The sequence below is a fragment of the Mus musculus genome, chromosome 10 (assembly GCF_000001635.26).
Source record: "Mus musculus strain C57BL/6J chromosome 10, GRCm38.p6 C57BL/6J".
NCBI classification, from domain to species: domain Eukaryota; kingdom Metazoa; phylum Chordata; class Mammalia; order Rodentia; family Muridae; genus Mus; species Mus musculus.
The window spans coordinates 115,218,072-115,234,675 of record NC_000076.6 but is presented as its reverse complement, the minus strand read 5'-3'; the positions used below and the strand labels follow the sequence as shown (position 1 = coordinate 115,234,675).

Here is a 16,604-nt window from a genome sequence, read left to right as displayed (position 1 = left end):
AAGTCATCATGTGATGCATAACTATAAGTAAATTAGAAGTAAAGTTTACTATGTATCAGCCTTTAAGCTCTAGCCTACGACTTAAACACCCACCCCCTTAATTTCTTACCCTTCCATCGATGGGTATTTTACTTTTTACGAGTTCATCTATGTTGCCCTCCTGCAGGTACTGTTAGGAAGTACTACGGCCAACAGTGGAAGACAGTCCATTTTCTCATACTTTCTTTTATATTTGATACATTTCAAAATTAAATAAGTAAAAAATAAAATCTTTTTAAAACATTTCTCCTGGTGTTGAAACTTTTTTTTCTTTTTAAAATCAATTTCTTGCTTTTTGTATGTGTATGGGTGTTTCGGTGGCATCTGTACTTGTGTGCTTAGTGCCCAGGGAGGCCAGAAGAGGGTGGTTCACCTTGGAGCTGGAGTAAACAGGTGGCTTAGCTGACATGTAGGGATCAAACCCTGGGAGAGCAGTGAGGCTTTTCTCGGGTCCCTTTTGGTTTTCACTTCCTTGTTCAGAACATGTGTTTATTATTATTTTTTCTACATTTCATTGGTCTTGTGTGTGCTTCTTTGTGACTTTGTGGTTCTCTGTCTGTCTGTCTGTCTGTCTGTTTGTGTGCATGTGCAGGTCAGAGGACAACCTGTGGGAGTCAGTTCTGTTCTTTCACTGTACAAATTCCGGGAATTGAACACAAATGGACAGGCTTGGCAGGCAGCAAGAGGCTTTTACCTGCTCACAGCTCACTAGCTCCCATTTGTTTGCACGAAGTTTGTAGGTGTTGTTTTGTAGTCTGGGTATTTCTCTTTTGCCTGTCATGGTTTAGAATCTCAGGTTCACTTTAACTTACATATACTGTTCTTTATACAGAAGGAGATGTTTGGTTTTGTTCTCTTTAAAACCAAAATCATATGAATTGGTATATGATATATGTATATTTATATTAAACATGTTATATCTAAATTATGTATATGTAGATATGTTACAGCTATACATCTTAGATTAATGTTGCTTTTAGCTAACTTTTATTGTCAGAAAATACGTAATTAATTTTGCCCTAAATAAATCCCTACAGTTAGTTACTTTCCATAAACCTCACTCTGAGAACTGGATGCTCCTTACCTTCCCCTTTCCTTCTCTTGTCATAAGATGGCCACCATGTTCAGACATCAGAGCTGCATACATAACGGGTCAGTGAGGAAGTGAGGTGAAATCAGAGTGAGAGCCAGAGCCCTTCAGAACCCCTGTGGCTTGTACGTGTTGATTGGCAGCCCTGACTGCAAAGAGTGGGGAAGCAAGAGAGCAAGGAGGAGAGCTGGCTGGCGTCCTGCTGCCTGCCTGTCACTCATGGGGGCTCCGACGCTGCACGTTGGCGTCTACTAGCTTCAGACTTACACATTAATGTTGTTGTTTCAGGACTCCAGCTCAGTCGTAGAGTGGACTCAGGCTCCAAAGGAAAGAGCTCATCGGGGGTCGGACCAGCAGAGCAGCTATGAAGCGGAGTGGGACATGGTTACTACAGTGTCCTTTAAGAAGAAACCACACACCAATGGAGGTATGAATTACATCCTTGAGGTCTAAACTGAACAGATGTGTAAAGAAATGCTTTAATATTCCTCAACCACGAAGATGATCTGATTCCTTAATGTGCGTGCATAATAACTAGTTCTGTCCTATTCTTATTTTTCGTTTTGTTGTTGTGACTGCAAAAGAGGATTTAAAAATACTCATTCTATTTTTAAATTACTAATAGCAAAGTAAGAAACACTTAAAAAATAACTCTCATAAACTCTGGGTGATAACTGCACATCTGAGCTCAGCACTGGAGGCTGAGGCAGGAGGAGCCTGAGTTCAAGGGCAGCCCAGCTATACCATTAGTTCCAGGCCTGGAGTCTCAAAGCAAAGTACTCAATACATGCTTTCCTTAATCTAGTATTTAAAAATCATGTTATTTCACCCTGAGGCAGCAGGGGGAGACGGAGTATACTATTAAACTGGACATTTCTGACTCTTACGATTATTTTTTGTAGCTCATTCCATTGTCTTTCATATGTTCAGTTGCTATTCACCTTTGTATATTTAAATCTGTATTTACTATGTGTTCACAAGAAAAGAACCAAGATAATTTGATATTGCGCATACTATGTCAGAAAAATAGCACATATTCCACAGAATTCATGTATTATACTAAATATCATCTAAATAGCTCACATGTGATATGACCAATGTATTTATGATTGCTTGTTAAGTCAAAGGCATGTGCCACCAACTCCCAGCAAGGAAGTGACTTATCGGTGCGTTTAATCACGCAGAAAGTTCTGCTGTGGCACTGCCATGTGTCTGTATGCTTTTACCTCTTTCCCTGGCCTCTTTTCTAATAGTCCTAAGGAAACACCTTTTTTTTCTTTCTGTTTTTTTTTTTTCCCATCTTGAGATAGGGTCTCATTATGTAGCCCTGGCTGGCCTGGTGCCCCAGAGATCCTCCTGCCTCAGCCTCCCCAGTGCTGACACTAAAGACATAAGATATGATGCTGTATCTAAGAAGATAATTTCTAAGAAATTGAATTTCTTGAAACATTTTATGAAACATGTTAATACTTATATGAGTTTGGCGTTTTTATTTGATTCTTTTTCCACTTAGCGTTTACAATTTTACTGTGTACTCCCCCTTCCCAGGATGTAGGAAGAAAACTTAGAGCACACTTTTAAAAACTGCATGATGAAAGCCTCATTTACTTGGTTTTCGTAAAAACACTGAACATTATATTTCAGATTCTTTGCTTTTCTAAGATTAGTGTATTGAAATGACTTACTTCCAGAAGAACAAACTTCTGTGGCTAGAGTTCCAGCCCAATAGATTGTCATATTGTTGATGGGAATTGTTGAAGACATAGAGACTTAGTGAGCTGCTTCATTGTACATGTGGCTGTTCACTGTTCCTGTCTAATGTGTTGGAGGGACTGCACATGGTCATGAGAACAGTTTCTTTTTAACTACTGCCTTAATGGAAGGATGTTCTGAATTAGCTCTTGGACTCTTACGTTTCCTCCTGTAGCCATTTCTGTCGCTTTAGCTGCTGACTGCAGAGTTCCTTGCAGACTGCTTTTACGCTGGCATAGTGCAGATTTTCCTTGCATTTATTGAGCATGCATTTGATTACCTCATGTGTTCTAGCCACTTGAGATGTACCTGGAAATGAGAAAGGCACTTCCCCTCTCCCCTTATTTTACTTTTATTTGGACAGCTTTCCCCTAACTTCTGCATTGCCCTGGCTGCCCCAGAACCTGCTGTGTAGATCAGTTGGCCTCGAACTCTCAGAGATCTTCCTGCTTGTGTAAAGGCCTGTGCTGCCTGGCCTAAGGAAATAATTTATAAAAGTGCATTTCCTCAATATTTTTATGAAGCATTTTTAACATTTCGTGTAAGTTGCTGTTCTTCCTAAGCTTGTATCTTAATGGAGAGACTTGTCGACGTGAACTTGTAGTAGTTGTCAGAGCTTTAAATAGGGGAAATATGTGAAATGCCTCCCTTTTTTATACTACGTGTAATATCTTTCATTAAGGGAAAATCTGTATAAAATGTTTGCTCCTAAAGTGCACAAACTCATGTCCTATGCAACATTGTTTTTGAAGTTGTTTTTTTTTTGTTTGTTTTAAGATTTGTTTATTTTATGTATATGAGTACACTGTAGATGTACAGATGGTTGTGAGCCTTCCTGTGGTTGTTGGGAATTGAATTTAGAACTAATGCTCACTCCAGTCAACCCTGCTCACTCTGGCCAGCCCAACTTGCTCTGGTCAACTCCGCTAGCTCAGACCCAAAGATTTATTTATTATTTTAAATAAGTACACTGTAGCTGTCTTCAGACACACTAGAAGAGGGCGTCAGATCTTATTAAGGGTGCTTGTGAGCCACCATGTGGTTGCTGGGATTTGAACTCAGGACCTTCTGAAGAGCAGTCAGTGTTCTTTCCTGCTGAGCCATCTCTCCAGCATGTGTGTGAAGTTTATTGCAGCTTCTGTCAATGTAGTTGAGTACAATTGTATGTGTTGTTCCTCTTATTTAATTTGTCATTGCTGCTGCTTTATGAAAATTGTTCTACTTTTTGCTAATAGAGTAGCATGTATTCTTTCTAGACAGTTCAGGTGTGTACACACAGGTGATAGACGAGGGAAGTCTTAATTTTTAGAAATATTCTCGATGTCCAGCGAGCTTGTGCTTTCTGAGCTTTGTGCTATTGAAGCATGCAGCATGTGGATTTGGCACTTAATCTAATATCAGCCTGTGATACTGGTCACCATTCAAACCAGGCTGGAGGCCATGCAGGTCAGTGTATCCAGATAGTTACCGTAGCCTTATGATAGCTCTCAAGTGGTACCTGTTAGGAAATGTTACAGGAGACGATGGGACCGTGATATCTCTAATTCCATACGAAGGTGACGTACATGTGGGGCAGCACCAGTTAATCTTCTGAGCAAGTTTTGTAAGCATTATTCTGTGTATGATCAGTGAGATAGAATTCATAAAGGTCTTGAATAATAAGACTGTATGATCTCTCTAATGAAATAACACTTTAAAAAGTATATTGCTTTTCTTTTAGATTTCAGAGACACATTACATTCCTGAACAAAATTATGAAAGCAAAGTAACATTAGACATTATAAGTAAATACTTCTAGTAAGAAAATGCTTTTAAAATAATTTTATGATTTCTTTTAAAAAGTAATCCTAAGTTGCTTGCTAACAGTTTGGATAAATATTCATAGGCCTAGGGTTCGATCTTCTGCAAATTCACTACAAATTGAGAAAGTGTTGCATTTTATGTAACTGTGGTTTGAATTGCATTCTTAATTTAGTAGAAATTTAATTTAGTGGGGATGGTTATGTGGTTTCATTGGTGGAGTGCCTATCTGGTGTGCACAGTGTACAGTGTCCTGAGTTTAGTCCTCAGCACCAAATAAGCTGGGTATTTGGCGTGGCACATGCTTGTGATTTTAGCTTTCCGAGTTGGAGGCAAGTGGGTCAGATGTTGAAGGTATCCCCCTACATAGTGAGTTTGATGCTAGCTTGAAAGACATGAGATCCTGTCTTCCTTCATCCCAGTTTACTCTGTACTGCGTAGTGGATTTGAATTTGTTTATCATAGGATAGCTCATTTTAAAAGTAGTTCTCTTTAAGAAATGTTATGTGGCCGTTTCTACTGTAGGTGAAAACTGTAGTAATGAGTGTACAGTGTATCCCTGGGTTAGACAGATAACTGCTGAGCAAAGGTGATGAACACTCTCAGCACCTATTAAAAAGATGAAGAAAGATATTTTGCCCCATCTTCTTGTTTTTAAGATGCTCCAGGCCATAGGAACGGGAAAAGCAAATGGTCGTTCCTGTTCAGCCTGGCAGACCTGAAGTCAGTCAAGCAGAGCAAGGAGGGCATGGGCTGGTCGTACCTGGTCTTCTGCCTGAAGGATGACGTCATGCTGCCTGCCCTGCACTTCCATCAAGGAGACAGCAAACTGCTGATCGAGTCTCTTGAGAAATACGTGGTATTGTGTGAGTAAGTACCCAATCGTTTTCTACTTATGTAAGCAGGAGTGTTAGAGTAATACTTGTCATGAGCCTCAGTGACCTGAGGGGACATGGCTGTGAGCGCACACGGGGGTGTCAGCAACTTAGTTTCTGTGTTAGTAATTGAGTAACATTTAGTATTTTGAACCTAAAACTTCTTATCAGTTCATTAGCTTTTTCCATTTTAAATGCCATTTACATATTGTGCTTGTGGATGCATTTATGCAGTGCATTCATACCTAGGCTGTTGCTTCTCCCCTTCTACCGCGTGAGTCCTTGGGATTGAATGCAGGCCATCTAGGTTGGCAGGAGGGGCCTTTACACCGATCCAGCGTGTTGCCCCAATATGTTCTTTTTGTTTGTTAGCTTATTTGTTTTCTAAGGGAAAATTAGTCCAATATTTTTATGTAATTTAATAATGATGCTTCAGTAATTATGAATTGTGTTTTCTTAATTTGCCTTTATTTTATTTTAAATGCAGTTTATATGTAAGATTGAAACTTTAAATCAAGCAATTCTTCTTCCTTTTATAAAATTTAAGTTGGCCAGGCAGTGGTGGTGCACACCTTTAGTCCCAGCACTTGGGAGGCAGAGGCAGGTGGATTTCTAAGTTCAAGGCCAGCCTGGTCTACAGAGTGAGTTCCAGGACAGCCAGGGCTACACAGAGAAACCCTGTCTTGAAAAGCAAACAAACAAACAAAAAATGTAAATTGGAAAAAAAGGGCCTCTCACGTTGTGAACGCTCTGTCTCCTCTATTCCCTGCCTGTCTGGCACACAGTCCCTCTCTTGCTCTTGTTCTCAACAAGCACTTGGGGTGTAACTCAGAAAAGACTGCCCTGATCACTGGATAGATACTCAGTTGTGAATGAAGCAGGCGTGGGCCTCTGAGATGGGATGTCATGAGTTAAGTGACAAGTGAGTGACAGCAGTAAAGATCAGATAAAGGAAGTGTGAGGCTGTCACGGGGAGCTTTATCTAACATACAGAGAGGTCGGTGAGTGAGCAAAGACTCGAATAGGCAGGTCCAAGACAGTCCTGAAGATGCTTGAACCGTTAGCATGAAGGAATAGAGAGATTTGGTAAGGAAGGTGGTTTTACTTGGAGAGAAGAGTAGACCATGCCACAATCTCAGCGATGGTCAGCATCACAGACTTGGAAGTTTGGAGCAGGGAGAGAGGCTGCAGAGTAACAGGCAAGGCCCTAGTGAGTAAATGGCGAGCCACAAGAAGGGTCGTGCAGCCGTCTTAGCATGAGTTAAGGTCCTCCACTAGGATACTGACAGGTACGCTAGAGTTTAGCAGTGGATTTTGTAGCAGGCCCCTCTCCACTCTGCATGAGTCAGATGTTGGAGGTGTAGGCTTAGCTTGCTTTTGAGACAGGCCCTTGCTCTGTAGCCTAGGTTGGTCCTTTCTCAGCTTCCAGAGTGCTGGGATTATAGCTATGCACCAGTGTGTATGGCTCAGAGGTAGACTTATCTTTAATTAAGCACTTTGTTTTAAATGTGCTAGACTAACCCAATGTCCTGCACTGTGTACAGAGAAGGTGTACAGAGAAGAGGTCAAAGTGGTCTTAGAGAAACATTTGAAGGTTGTTGGAATTTGAAGGAGGATTCCTCAGTGCAACACTTCTGTGGTTGGTGAAACTGGGCCTTGGCATAGCACAAAAGCCCTCCCCTCTCCCTCCCCTTCCCCTCCCCTCCCCTCCCCCGCTCCCCTCTCCCCCACAGAGTGTGTGTGTGTGTGTGTGTGTGTGTGTGTGTGTGTGTGTGTTTTGTTTGAGATAGGGTCTTAATGTAACCCACGCTAGCCTTGAGCTTGATACATAACAGAGGCTAGCCTTAAACGTTTGATCTTCCTACTTTTACCTCCCAAGTGTTTGGGTTACTGTTGTGTTCATATGTTAAACTTCATCACATGGCATAGTAGTGTCCTTTATTTGAGCCACATGGTTTCTGAGTTCCTGAAACTACCTAAACTTTTTCTTGTTCTTTGGTCATTTATATATGCTATTGGTCCTGTTCAGAGAAATCTCCTGTTCTAGTTTCTAAGGTCTCAAGTTACTGCTTTCCCTGAATTCTTCCTCTCCCACTAATGCCCATTCTGTCTCTCCTCCTCCCTGTTTCATGTCCTGGTTGCTTTTCTCATGCCACTGAAGAGGATAATTTTGTCTATTGTGATGGCTAGTTTTATGTACACGTGACACAAAGTAGTGTCGTTTTGGAAGAAGGACCCTCAGTTGAAAAAAATGCCCCAACAGATAGGCATATGAGCAAGCTTGTAGTTCATTTTCTTGGTTGATGATTGATGTGAGAAGATCCAGCTCACCGTGGGCAGTGCCACCCCTGGGCTGGCGGTCATGGGCTGAGCCAAAGAGGTGGAGCAAGCCAGTGAACAGCGCCCTCCATGGCCTCTGCGTCAGCTCCTGCTTCCAGATCTGCTCTGACTTTTCTCTCCCCTCCAAGTTGCTTGTGTTCGTGGTGTTTTATGATAGCAGTGAAACCCCAAGGTATTGCTTTATTTATTTTTTTGTGTTCTACTCTAGAAAAGTAAACTTCAGAAGGCTAGAGATGGTATCTTGTTTTCATTTTTTTCCTTGTTCCTACCCATAATACCCAGTATAATATAGATGTCCAATTAAAGTTGAATGAATAAATGATAATTATGTTTGATATATACTTTTGAAAGAGTATTACAAAAATATTTCTGTATAATTTCAAAGAGAAATGGGAGATTGGTAAAATGTCAGGTCATAGGATGTTTTTACACTGGATGAGTTTAGTGGCTGTTCCTGGTTGTCAGCTGATGGTATCCAGAATGAAGTCCAGTGCAGCATTGGAAGGCTCGCCTGGGGCCCTGATCCTGAGGGCCCTGGTCTTGAGGCTGAGCGGTACAAGTGTCTGACCTGGGTCTTGGCATGGAGATCTTGAGGCATAGTGGCTATGAATCCCAGGAGAGTAAGGCAAGGAGATCTCTGAGTTCAAGATCATCTGGGACAGAGCAAGTCCCAGATCCAGGCTTGGTGGCACCTACCTTTAATTTCGGCCACACCTTCTGCTGGAGAACTACATAAGGGCATTGGAAGGAGGAGGATTCATTCTTCTTTGACTGCTTTCCTTGTGGGACTAAGCGACTGCTAGATACTTGGACTACAGACAAATTCCCTTACTATATAGAGACACACGAGTTCTGTGACTTACACTTAAGCAATTGAGTGTGTCGTGGTCATGTTATGTAGGCAGTATGTAAACAGGGAGGAAAGGTGGAGCGAAGGTGCTGTTGTCAGGGAGATGGAAGTTCGTGGCATTGTAGTTTATGCCGGCATGGTTAGTGCTCACCTCATACTTCCCATGTGAGCCAGCTCACTTGCTGTATAACTGGGCACAGGAGAAGCACATTCTCTTTGGTAAGAAGATCCAAGACCGAGGAGAGGCCTATAGAGTGTTACAGCAGCCATGCAGTGTATTCTCCTTTTCTCCCAGACAGGTCTCCCCCAGGAGGAGAGTTTCTTAAGAAGTGCTTCTCTTTGAAAATGGGTAGCTATGAACACGGTGTCTTAGATGAAGCACTGGATGGGAAAGTAGCAGTGGTCACAAGAAGTATGGCTTCTGCTTTTGTGGATTGTGTAGCATTGTAGAGACCATCTGCTTTGTTTGCTTTCCCCATTGCTGTGATAGAGTACTAGGCAAAGGGACTTAAGGAAGGAGAAAGGGTTCCAGTGAGCCATGTGGAGAAGACATGGGAGCTGAAGCTTGGGCAGCTGCTAACATTGCATCTGCAGTCAGAAAGATGAGGGGATGGCACTCAGCTCCGTCTCCTTTCTGTTCAGTCCAGTCCCCCAGCCCAATGCAGTGTCCTGCCCTTCCCACCCTCACTGGTGTACCTAGAGGCTTGCCTCCTAGGTCATTCTAGATAGTGTCATGTTTACAGCCACATTAATTATCACACCAGCATCAATGAAATAAATAATAACATTTCAGTTGTAATAGATACTGCTTTCCTGCCACAAATTATTTTGAATTACATCATACTTTATAGATGTAATACACAGTGAATATAAGCACAAAAAGATTTTCCAAATAGTTACCAATATAAAAATTCATACGTTTGATCAACTATCCATATTCAGGATGTCTTCCCAACTCAGTTAGACCTATGCAGCTAGTCACAGATAACCCCCACAAGCCTAAGCTTTGTCTCCTATGTGATTCCAAGTTGTAGTAACTTGACAAACAATACTGACATCTCATCCTAATGGCATTGACTCCTTAAGTATTGTTTCCCTCCCACTGAGCAGGGTCTTGAAGTGGGTGAGCAGAGAATGCTAGCGCTCTTGGGACAGGCTGGGCTATAGAGCCAGAAAGATGGAGGGAGGCCAGCGGTGCATTCTTTGCCATTTCAGGTTCTCTAGCTTCTTGGTGCTTACTATCTATTACATGGTTTTCTGTTTTAGATAACCAATGTTGCATTGATATAGTAAGCTTTTATTTATTATCATTTAAAGCTCTGTATTCACTTGAAGAAAAGAATGTAGTTGTTGAACTGCAGATACTAAGAAGAAATCACCATATTACCGACATGTAACCACAAAAACTTTCCTGGAAACTCAAGTGTTTGTTAGAATGTGTGGGAAGCATTTTAATTCTATTGAATTATTTTCTAATACAGGCAGTGGTTTTTTTTTTGTTGTTGTTGTTGGTTGTTTTTTTTTTTCCACATTACTACATGAATAAACAGTAGAAACTTTTTTTTAAAAAAGCAAAATGGCTGTTTTATCATATCACACTATTCCCAAGGTTAGTTACTATATATAAAGTTTGTCACTGTGAATATTCTGTAACATTGATTTAAAAATAGTTTATGTGTGTAGGTGTTTTGTCTGCATGTATGTGTGTATATCATGTTCTTGTGGATTCTGAGACTCAACCCCAGGCTCTTTAGAGGAGCAGGCAGTGCTCCTAATAGCTGAGCCCTGTCTCTCCCCGTCTCTGCATTGACTTTTTCTTTACACTGAGTCTCTTTGCTGTTGGCTGCAGTGCTGTTACTGTGTTTCATTAGTGGGACAGGAACAGTACAAAGTAGCTTCTGGGTCAGACCCACGCACAGACATTGTTCAATATGGTTTCTAAGTCTGGTGGCTCATGTTGGAGCTGGGAAGCACGTCCAATTTTTAGGTGATACTCTTACTATTGCAATTTTTTTCCCTTTAACTTTTTGCAGGCAGTGTTACAATTGCTGGTGCTAACATAACTTAAAGTTCATTTTAGTATGACATTAAGTTTTAAAATCTTTTTTTAGCATGAGAGATTAGCTTCCCAGAATACATACTTTGAGATTAAATCAGTGTGATAACTTGGCAGTTATAAGCATGTTCTGAAAGCCAGTCCTTTTTAGTGAAGTTGCCTGATAGTGCTCTCTCCCTCGTTCACTGTGTTTTCTAACACTTTGATGACTTCCTTCAGGGTAGTTGAGCCTTACATTTCTTCATCATTTCCCCAAGGAGGACCTGCAGTATCCGTCAGGGAGTGTACAGTATTAAAAGATGAAGATATGTGGCTGCTGGCTTGTACTGCACTTGGATCTCCTGTGGGCAGGTTAAGGGTCACTCTGATGCTTTGGGGCGGTAGAGTTGGCTGACTCCAGGAGCTGAAGAGTGTACATTTTATTCCTTTCCTGTAGGTCAGACAATGCTTTTACTTTCTTTTTTAATTAAGATTTTAAGTGACTCGATGTAATGGATTGTTAGAAACAAAATAACCCAGCACCAGTAAATGCTGTGTTAGAAGGAGCAGTCCCTACACGTCCCTACACGTGCACATCGTCTGCTTTTCAGGTGCACATTTAAAAGTCGGCCTATTGTAAACATGACTTGCAATAAGAAGATCCATGGCTCTGCATTTTAATCACCTGCCCTAGTTTCAGAAAGACATAATGAATGAAAGTGTAATATGTTTTAATTGCGCCCCTGTGATGGTTTATATATGCTTGACCCAGGGAGTGGCACTGTTAGGAGGTGGGGTCCTGTTGGTTGGAGTAGGTGTGCCGCTGTGGGCGTGGGCTTAAGGCCCTCATCCTAGCTGCCTAGGACCACCCCCACCCCAAACATACTGTGTATTAGCTTCTATGGTCTCTCAAGGATCCAGTGTTGCTTATAACCAGGTTGGGAAAAGATCCTCTTTTGGATTTCATATCCCCTCTAGCATTTCTGCTTTATCCTGTTCTGTTAGAATCAAGACGAGATAGCTGTTATTGAAGATCTTATCTCAAACATTTGTAATAAACTAGAGGTGTATTGCAGCAGAAAACATTTAGTTTTTATTTTAACCATAGAGCATTTATAGATTTATTACAGCTAACTTACTAGGTCATAAAACAATAGAAAAAGACTGGTTAGCGAGTCTGACTCTGTGAAAGAAGCACAGTGTGTGCTCTGGTTACTACAGAGTGTGGAAAGAGACCTGTTCTTCAGCCTTTAGTAAGAAAACTAGAACTGCGTGGTCACTGGACATATGTATGTATGTATGTGTGTGTGTGTGTGTAAACACTTTTTAATGTATGCATGTATAGTTATGGTTAGCATCATTATCAAAGAACCTTCATATCTTGTATTTTTAAACATTTTGTATTGTATTACTTAAAAGCTGTGGGGCAAATTTGGAAACCATTTCAAAATATGTTTCTTATTTTGTATATATCACATACTTGAATCCTACAGTTTGGTTTCATTCGTTCTTTTATAGCAAAGACATATATATTGTAGACTTTACTGTTGTAAATTTTATCTAAAGATTCAGTTTCACCATAACATAAACATTTTTGACTTTCCCTAGAATAAAATCATAAAAATATGTTTGTTACATTCCATTTTAAGATGTAGTATTTTGATTGGAGAGATGGCTCAGTAGTTAAGAGAAATTGCGATTCTCGCAGAAGAAGCAGGCTCAGTTCCCAGGTCCCACACTTACCACTCACAACCACCTTTAATACAGTTTTTCAGAGTCTGATGCCCTTTTCTAGCCTCTTGGTACCAGGTACACATGTGTCCTACATACGTACATGTAAGCAGAATGCACACACAGTAAGTTAAGTGGTGCATGTCTTTAATTCTAGCACTTGGGAGGCAGATGCAGATGGATCTCTTGAGTTCTAGGCCAGCCTGGTCTACACAGTACATTCCAGGACAGCCAGGGCTACACAGAGAAACTTGTCTCAACACACAAACACAAGTTTAATATTTCCTGTTTCATGAAGGTTTTTTTATAGTTCTAGGTATTTGCTAATAGGGAATTTTTTTTTACTAAGAAACTTCTGGAGCTAGAGGGTTTTTTTTTTGTTGTTGTTTTGTTTTGTTTTTAAATGCACTAGTAATTATTAGGAGATAATTGAAATATTGTGGTAGTAATTTCTAAAAATCTCCATTTCTATTTACAGGTCACCACAAGATAGTAGAACACTTCTAGTCAATTGTCAGAATAAGAGTCTCTCACAGTCTTTTGAAAATCTTCTTGATGAACCAGCATATGGCTTAATACAAGTATGTGGTTATAGTCCTTAGATGTATTCTTTATCTGTGTGTCAGTTTGATTCTGTCATTTGTATTCCTCCTCCCCTGATTTCAGACCAGAGAATGAGCAGGTGTCGTCTGTGATGTTTAGGGCGTAGTACTGTGTATCACTCTTAGAGTGATAATTACTATAGAGCCAGGTCTTTCCTTTTTCATAGTGCTGAAATAAGGCAGCACATTTCAATTATGCTTTTCATTCATGTGAAGGATCACAGAGTAGGATATTTCAGCTTAATGATTAGTTTAGAAAAAAAAGCAATCTGAATTTTTGTTTTACTTCTCAATAGATAGTGTGGATATTAGGATGTATCGGGTTCTTCCAAATGTGTTTAGGTAGAGTCTTGCTTTTGACTAAAAGCACTCACTGAACCCGTGCAGGGCCCCTGCTTCAGCCCCGTGGCACATGCCCGAGTGCTTGCTAGGATTCTGGCCCCTTGTCTTGACTTAGGCCGTGTAAAGATTAACAACATAAATGGAGAGTTGAGAAACAAGGAGGACAGAGGGTCTTCTCCTTAGAAACCGTCTTCTGAGGAATGCTGTAATAAACAGCTGTCTTAGCAGGCTTTAGGAACAACCCTAGGACTAGACAGAAAAAAGACTTTGCTGTTTTCAGGACAGCTCTGCCCTAGACATGTTTTTTGACGTAAGCAGCTAATTTAGATCAATTAAAATATCAGCTCTTACCTAAACAAACCCAGCTTTTAAATTTATCTATTAAATATTTTGTGTTAGTGTGGTAGTGCACACTTCAAGAAATACATATCTGTATTTTTTTCTTTTTCTTTTTTTTCTTTTTTTCTTCTTTTTTGTGAAGGCAGGCCTGCTAGACAGAAGAAAGCTGTTGTGGGCCATTCACCACTGGAGAGTAAGCCCTGTGTGCATTCTGTATGCAGATTGACTGAGGCCTGCAGAGCATTTGCTGATCAGCAATTCAATCAGTAGCATTGATTTGTCGTCTATTAAGCTATTTTAACTAAATGGTTTAAACTTAAAATTTCTTTCTAGAAAAAACCCTAAGATAATCATAACAGACGTTTTAGCTCTGATTTCCCTCCCTTTAGAAGCTTTGCTGTTTGCCACTTACAGGATAATTTGTTCCTTATTTTTTAAATTACTAATGCTAATATTTTTTTCTACTACCTAGAAAATTAAAAAGGATCCTTATACAGCAACCATGGTAGGATTTTCCAAAGTTACAAACTACATTTTTGACAGTTTGCGAGGCAGCGATCCCTCTACACATCAACGACCACCTTCAGAAATGGCAGATTTTCTTAGTGACGCTATCCCAGGACTCAAGATAAACCAGCAAGAAGAGCCAGGATTTGAAGTCATCACTAGAGTGAGTGGGGACTAAAGTGGTCTAGGTCTTGGCGTTGCAGTAGAAGCATGCAGTGACTACTACAGAAGACGGAGCTCCTTTTTCATAGCTGATTTCTGCAGCCCACTCAGAGTAGCTCGGTTTGCTGATTTGTCTCATGTGCTATCTCTTCATTATCGCCTCATCTTCTGGCAGTTGTTTTGTGGAGCGCAGAACAGTAAAAGGAATGCCGAGTTTGCCTGTCGCCTGTTAGGTTTGTTTGTAATTTGCCCATTTCTGTGTAGGTGCCAGAGGCAGCTTGACAGGACTTAGGGCTCTGGTTCGACTTATAAGTCTTTACTAAGATGAGTTTGGGCCTTGAAAGAAAGCAAATCTTTATATAATGTTCAGCAAGGCTTTTGAGCTTGCTGCAACTTGAGGCTTGCTCATAATTATAAAATTGTAAATTTGTAAGTTGTGGTACTTAATTAAAGGCTTTATCTTTAAATAGTATCTTAAAATCACTAGCATCTATTAATCGAATAAAAACAGTAGAAACTGCCAAGTGGGACGAATGAGTCATGAATCAGTTTTGAGAATTGCAAACCTCAGTTTGTAAGAAAAGCTAATTTTAGAGTGTGATAGTGGAATAATTATATAGTCTATCTCTTCTTAATAATATACCATTTGATTGAGGGTTTCATAGAATTGACGCTGAATGATTTTTACTATGTAATTGAAGATGTAAGGACAAGTAGTTTGAATCAGTGCAGTCTCTGAATTTGTTCCATAGAGGGAAATGTGTGTGGCGCTGCCTAATAACGCTGCCCCTAACCTTAAAACTGGACAAGGAAGGAAGGATGGAGGAGCAGTAACGCTCCTGCCTGAGAAACAGTGTCTTAGCTTTTACTTACGCCTTGATTTCATGTACATATGTGTGAGAAGTACTCTTTATTTCTCCTCCTGTTGTAGATTGATTTGGGAGAGCGACCTGTTGTGCAAAGGCGGGAGCCAGTGTCCCTGGAAGAATGGAACAAGAGCCTTGACCCTGAAGGAAGACTCGTAGCCGTGGAGAGCATGAAGCAAAAGATATTCAGAGGGGTGGGGCCACCTGTGCTTCTCATTGTGTCAGAGCTGGGCTGCTTGCTTGCTTTTGCACGAAGAGTTGACTCTCATTTCTTAATGAAAGATATAATAAAATACTGTGTTAAGAGGAAGAGTGGGGGCTTACAGTGCCGAGTGCTGAGTTTGCAGATGTCCATACATCTAGAGAAGATAATTGTTCTGATTTTGTTGTGTGGGTTCCATGAGAAGCCTTATAAGAGTAGCATTGTCCTACCCAGTAAGGTTGACCTTCTCCCTCCTCAGCCTTCTGTCCACTGTGCAGTCTGCTGTGTGCTTGTTTTTGGCAGTTTGGCAACTACTAACATTGCCAGGGTCTAGACACAAGAAACAAGATAGTATTCATTGAATTATTTAGAGATATAAAACTTAGGTATTAAGTTTCCTGTTTATTTATAGTCAAGTTTTGTGAACTTAAGAGTACTGTTTTTGTTTATTTTTTTAACTAATGTGATTAATATGAATACTTTCTTTAGGGTCTTAGTCATTCATTAAGAAAGCAAGCATGGAAATTTCTCCTGGGTTATTTTCCTTGGGATAGTACCAAAGAGGAAAGAACTCAGTTACAAAAACAAAAAACGTAAGTAAATGATGCTTTTGTATTTTTACCAGAGAAACTCAAGTAACCCACCCATACAAATTAAGTTTTTACGGAAAGATTTGGAGTAGACCAGCAGGAAATGGGAGGACAATTAGATTTCATTGTTTCAATTTAAAAATTAGAAGCAATGTAATTATTTCAAGTCAGAAACACTTATTTAGAAGGATCTTGTTACAGCTATGTTTGTGACTATGTAAACATGGTAGAAGGTCCAAGTTTTCTGTGCTAGCTTTGCATAAAGACAACTATTTAGATATAAGGTATAGTACTCATTTCTGTTGGTTTTATAATTTAGTTATGAAATTGTAGAATTGGGTTATACGTGTATTTGCTGTTTATATTAACTATAAGTTATTTTCATGTGCTCATACAATGGTCACATAAAAGAAAGCGTCTCTTTCTTATTCTTGTAGAGAAATATAGCTAACTTCCCAGGTATTTTTATGTCTTACCTTTGA

General features: G+C 40.2%; 1 protein-coding gene across 2 annotated transcripts in view; it reads left to right on the top strand.

The window, feature by feature from the left end:
* The window catches only part of Tbc1d15 (TBC1 domain family, member 15), a 53,623-nt gene that overhangs the window by 16,818 nt on the left and 20,201 nt on the right, over window positions 1-16,604 (top strand). Inside the window, exons 4-10 of one of the 2 annotated variants that reach the window (XM_006513957.4) lie at window positions 1,418-1,556; window positions 5,341-5,551; window positions 12,991-13,093; window positions 13,938-13,988; window positions 14,268-14,465; window positions 15,396-15,524; window positions 16,022-16,125. In XM_006513957.4, coding sequence (XP_006514020.1) covers window positions 1,418-1,556; window positions 5,341-5,551; window positions 12,991-13,093; window positions 13,938-13,988; window positions 14,268-14,465; window positions 15,396-15,524; window positions 16,022-16,125 — 935 coding nt within the window. The remainder of the gene's footprint in view (window positions 1-1,417; window positions 1,557-5,340; window positions 5,552-12,990; window positions 13,094-13,937; window positions 13,989-14,267; window positions 14,466-15,395; window positions 15,525-16,021; window positions 16,126-16,604) is intronic. The other variant, NM_025706.3, reaches the window with a different exon arrangement.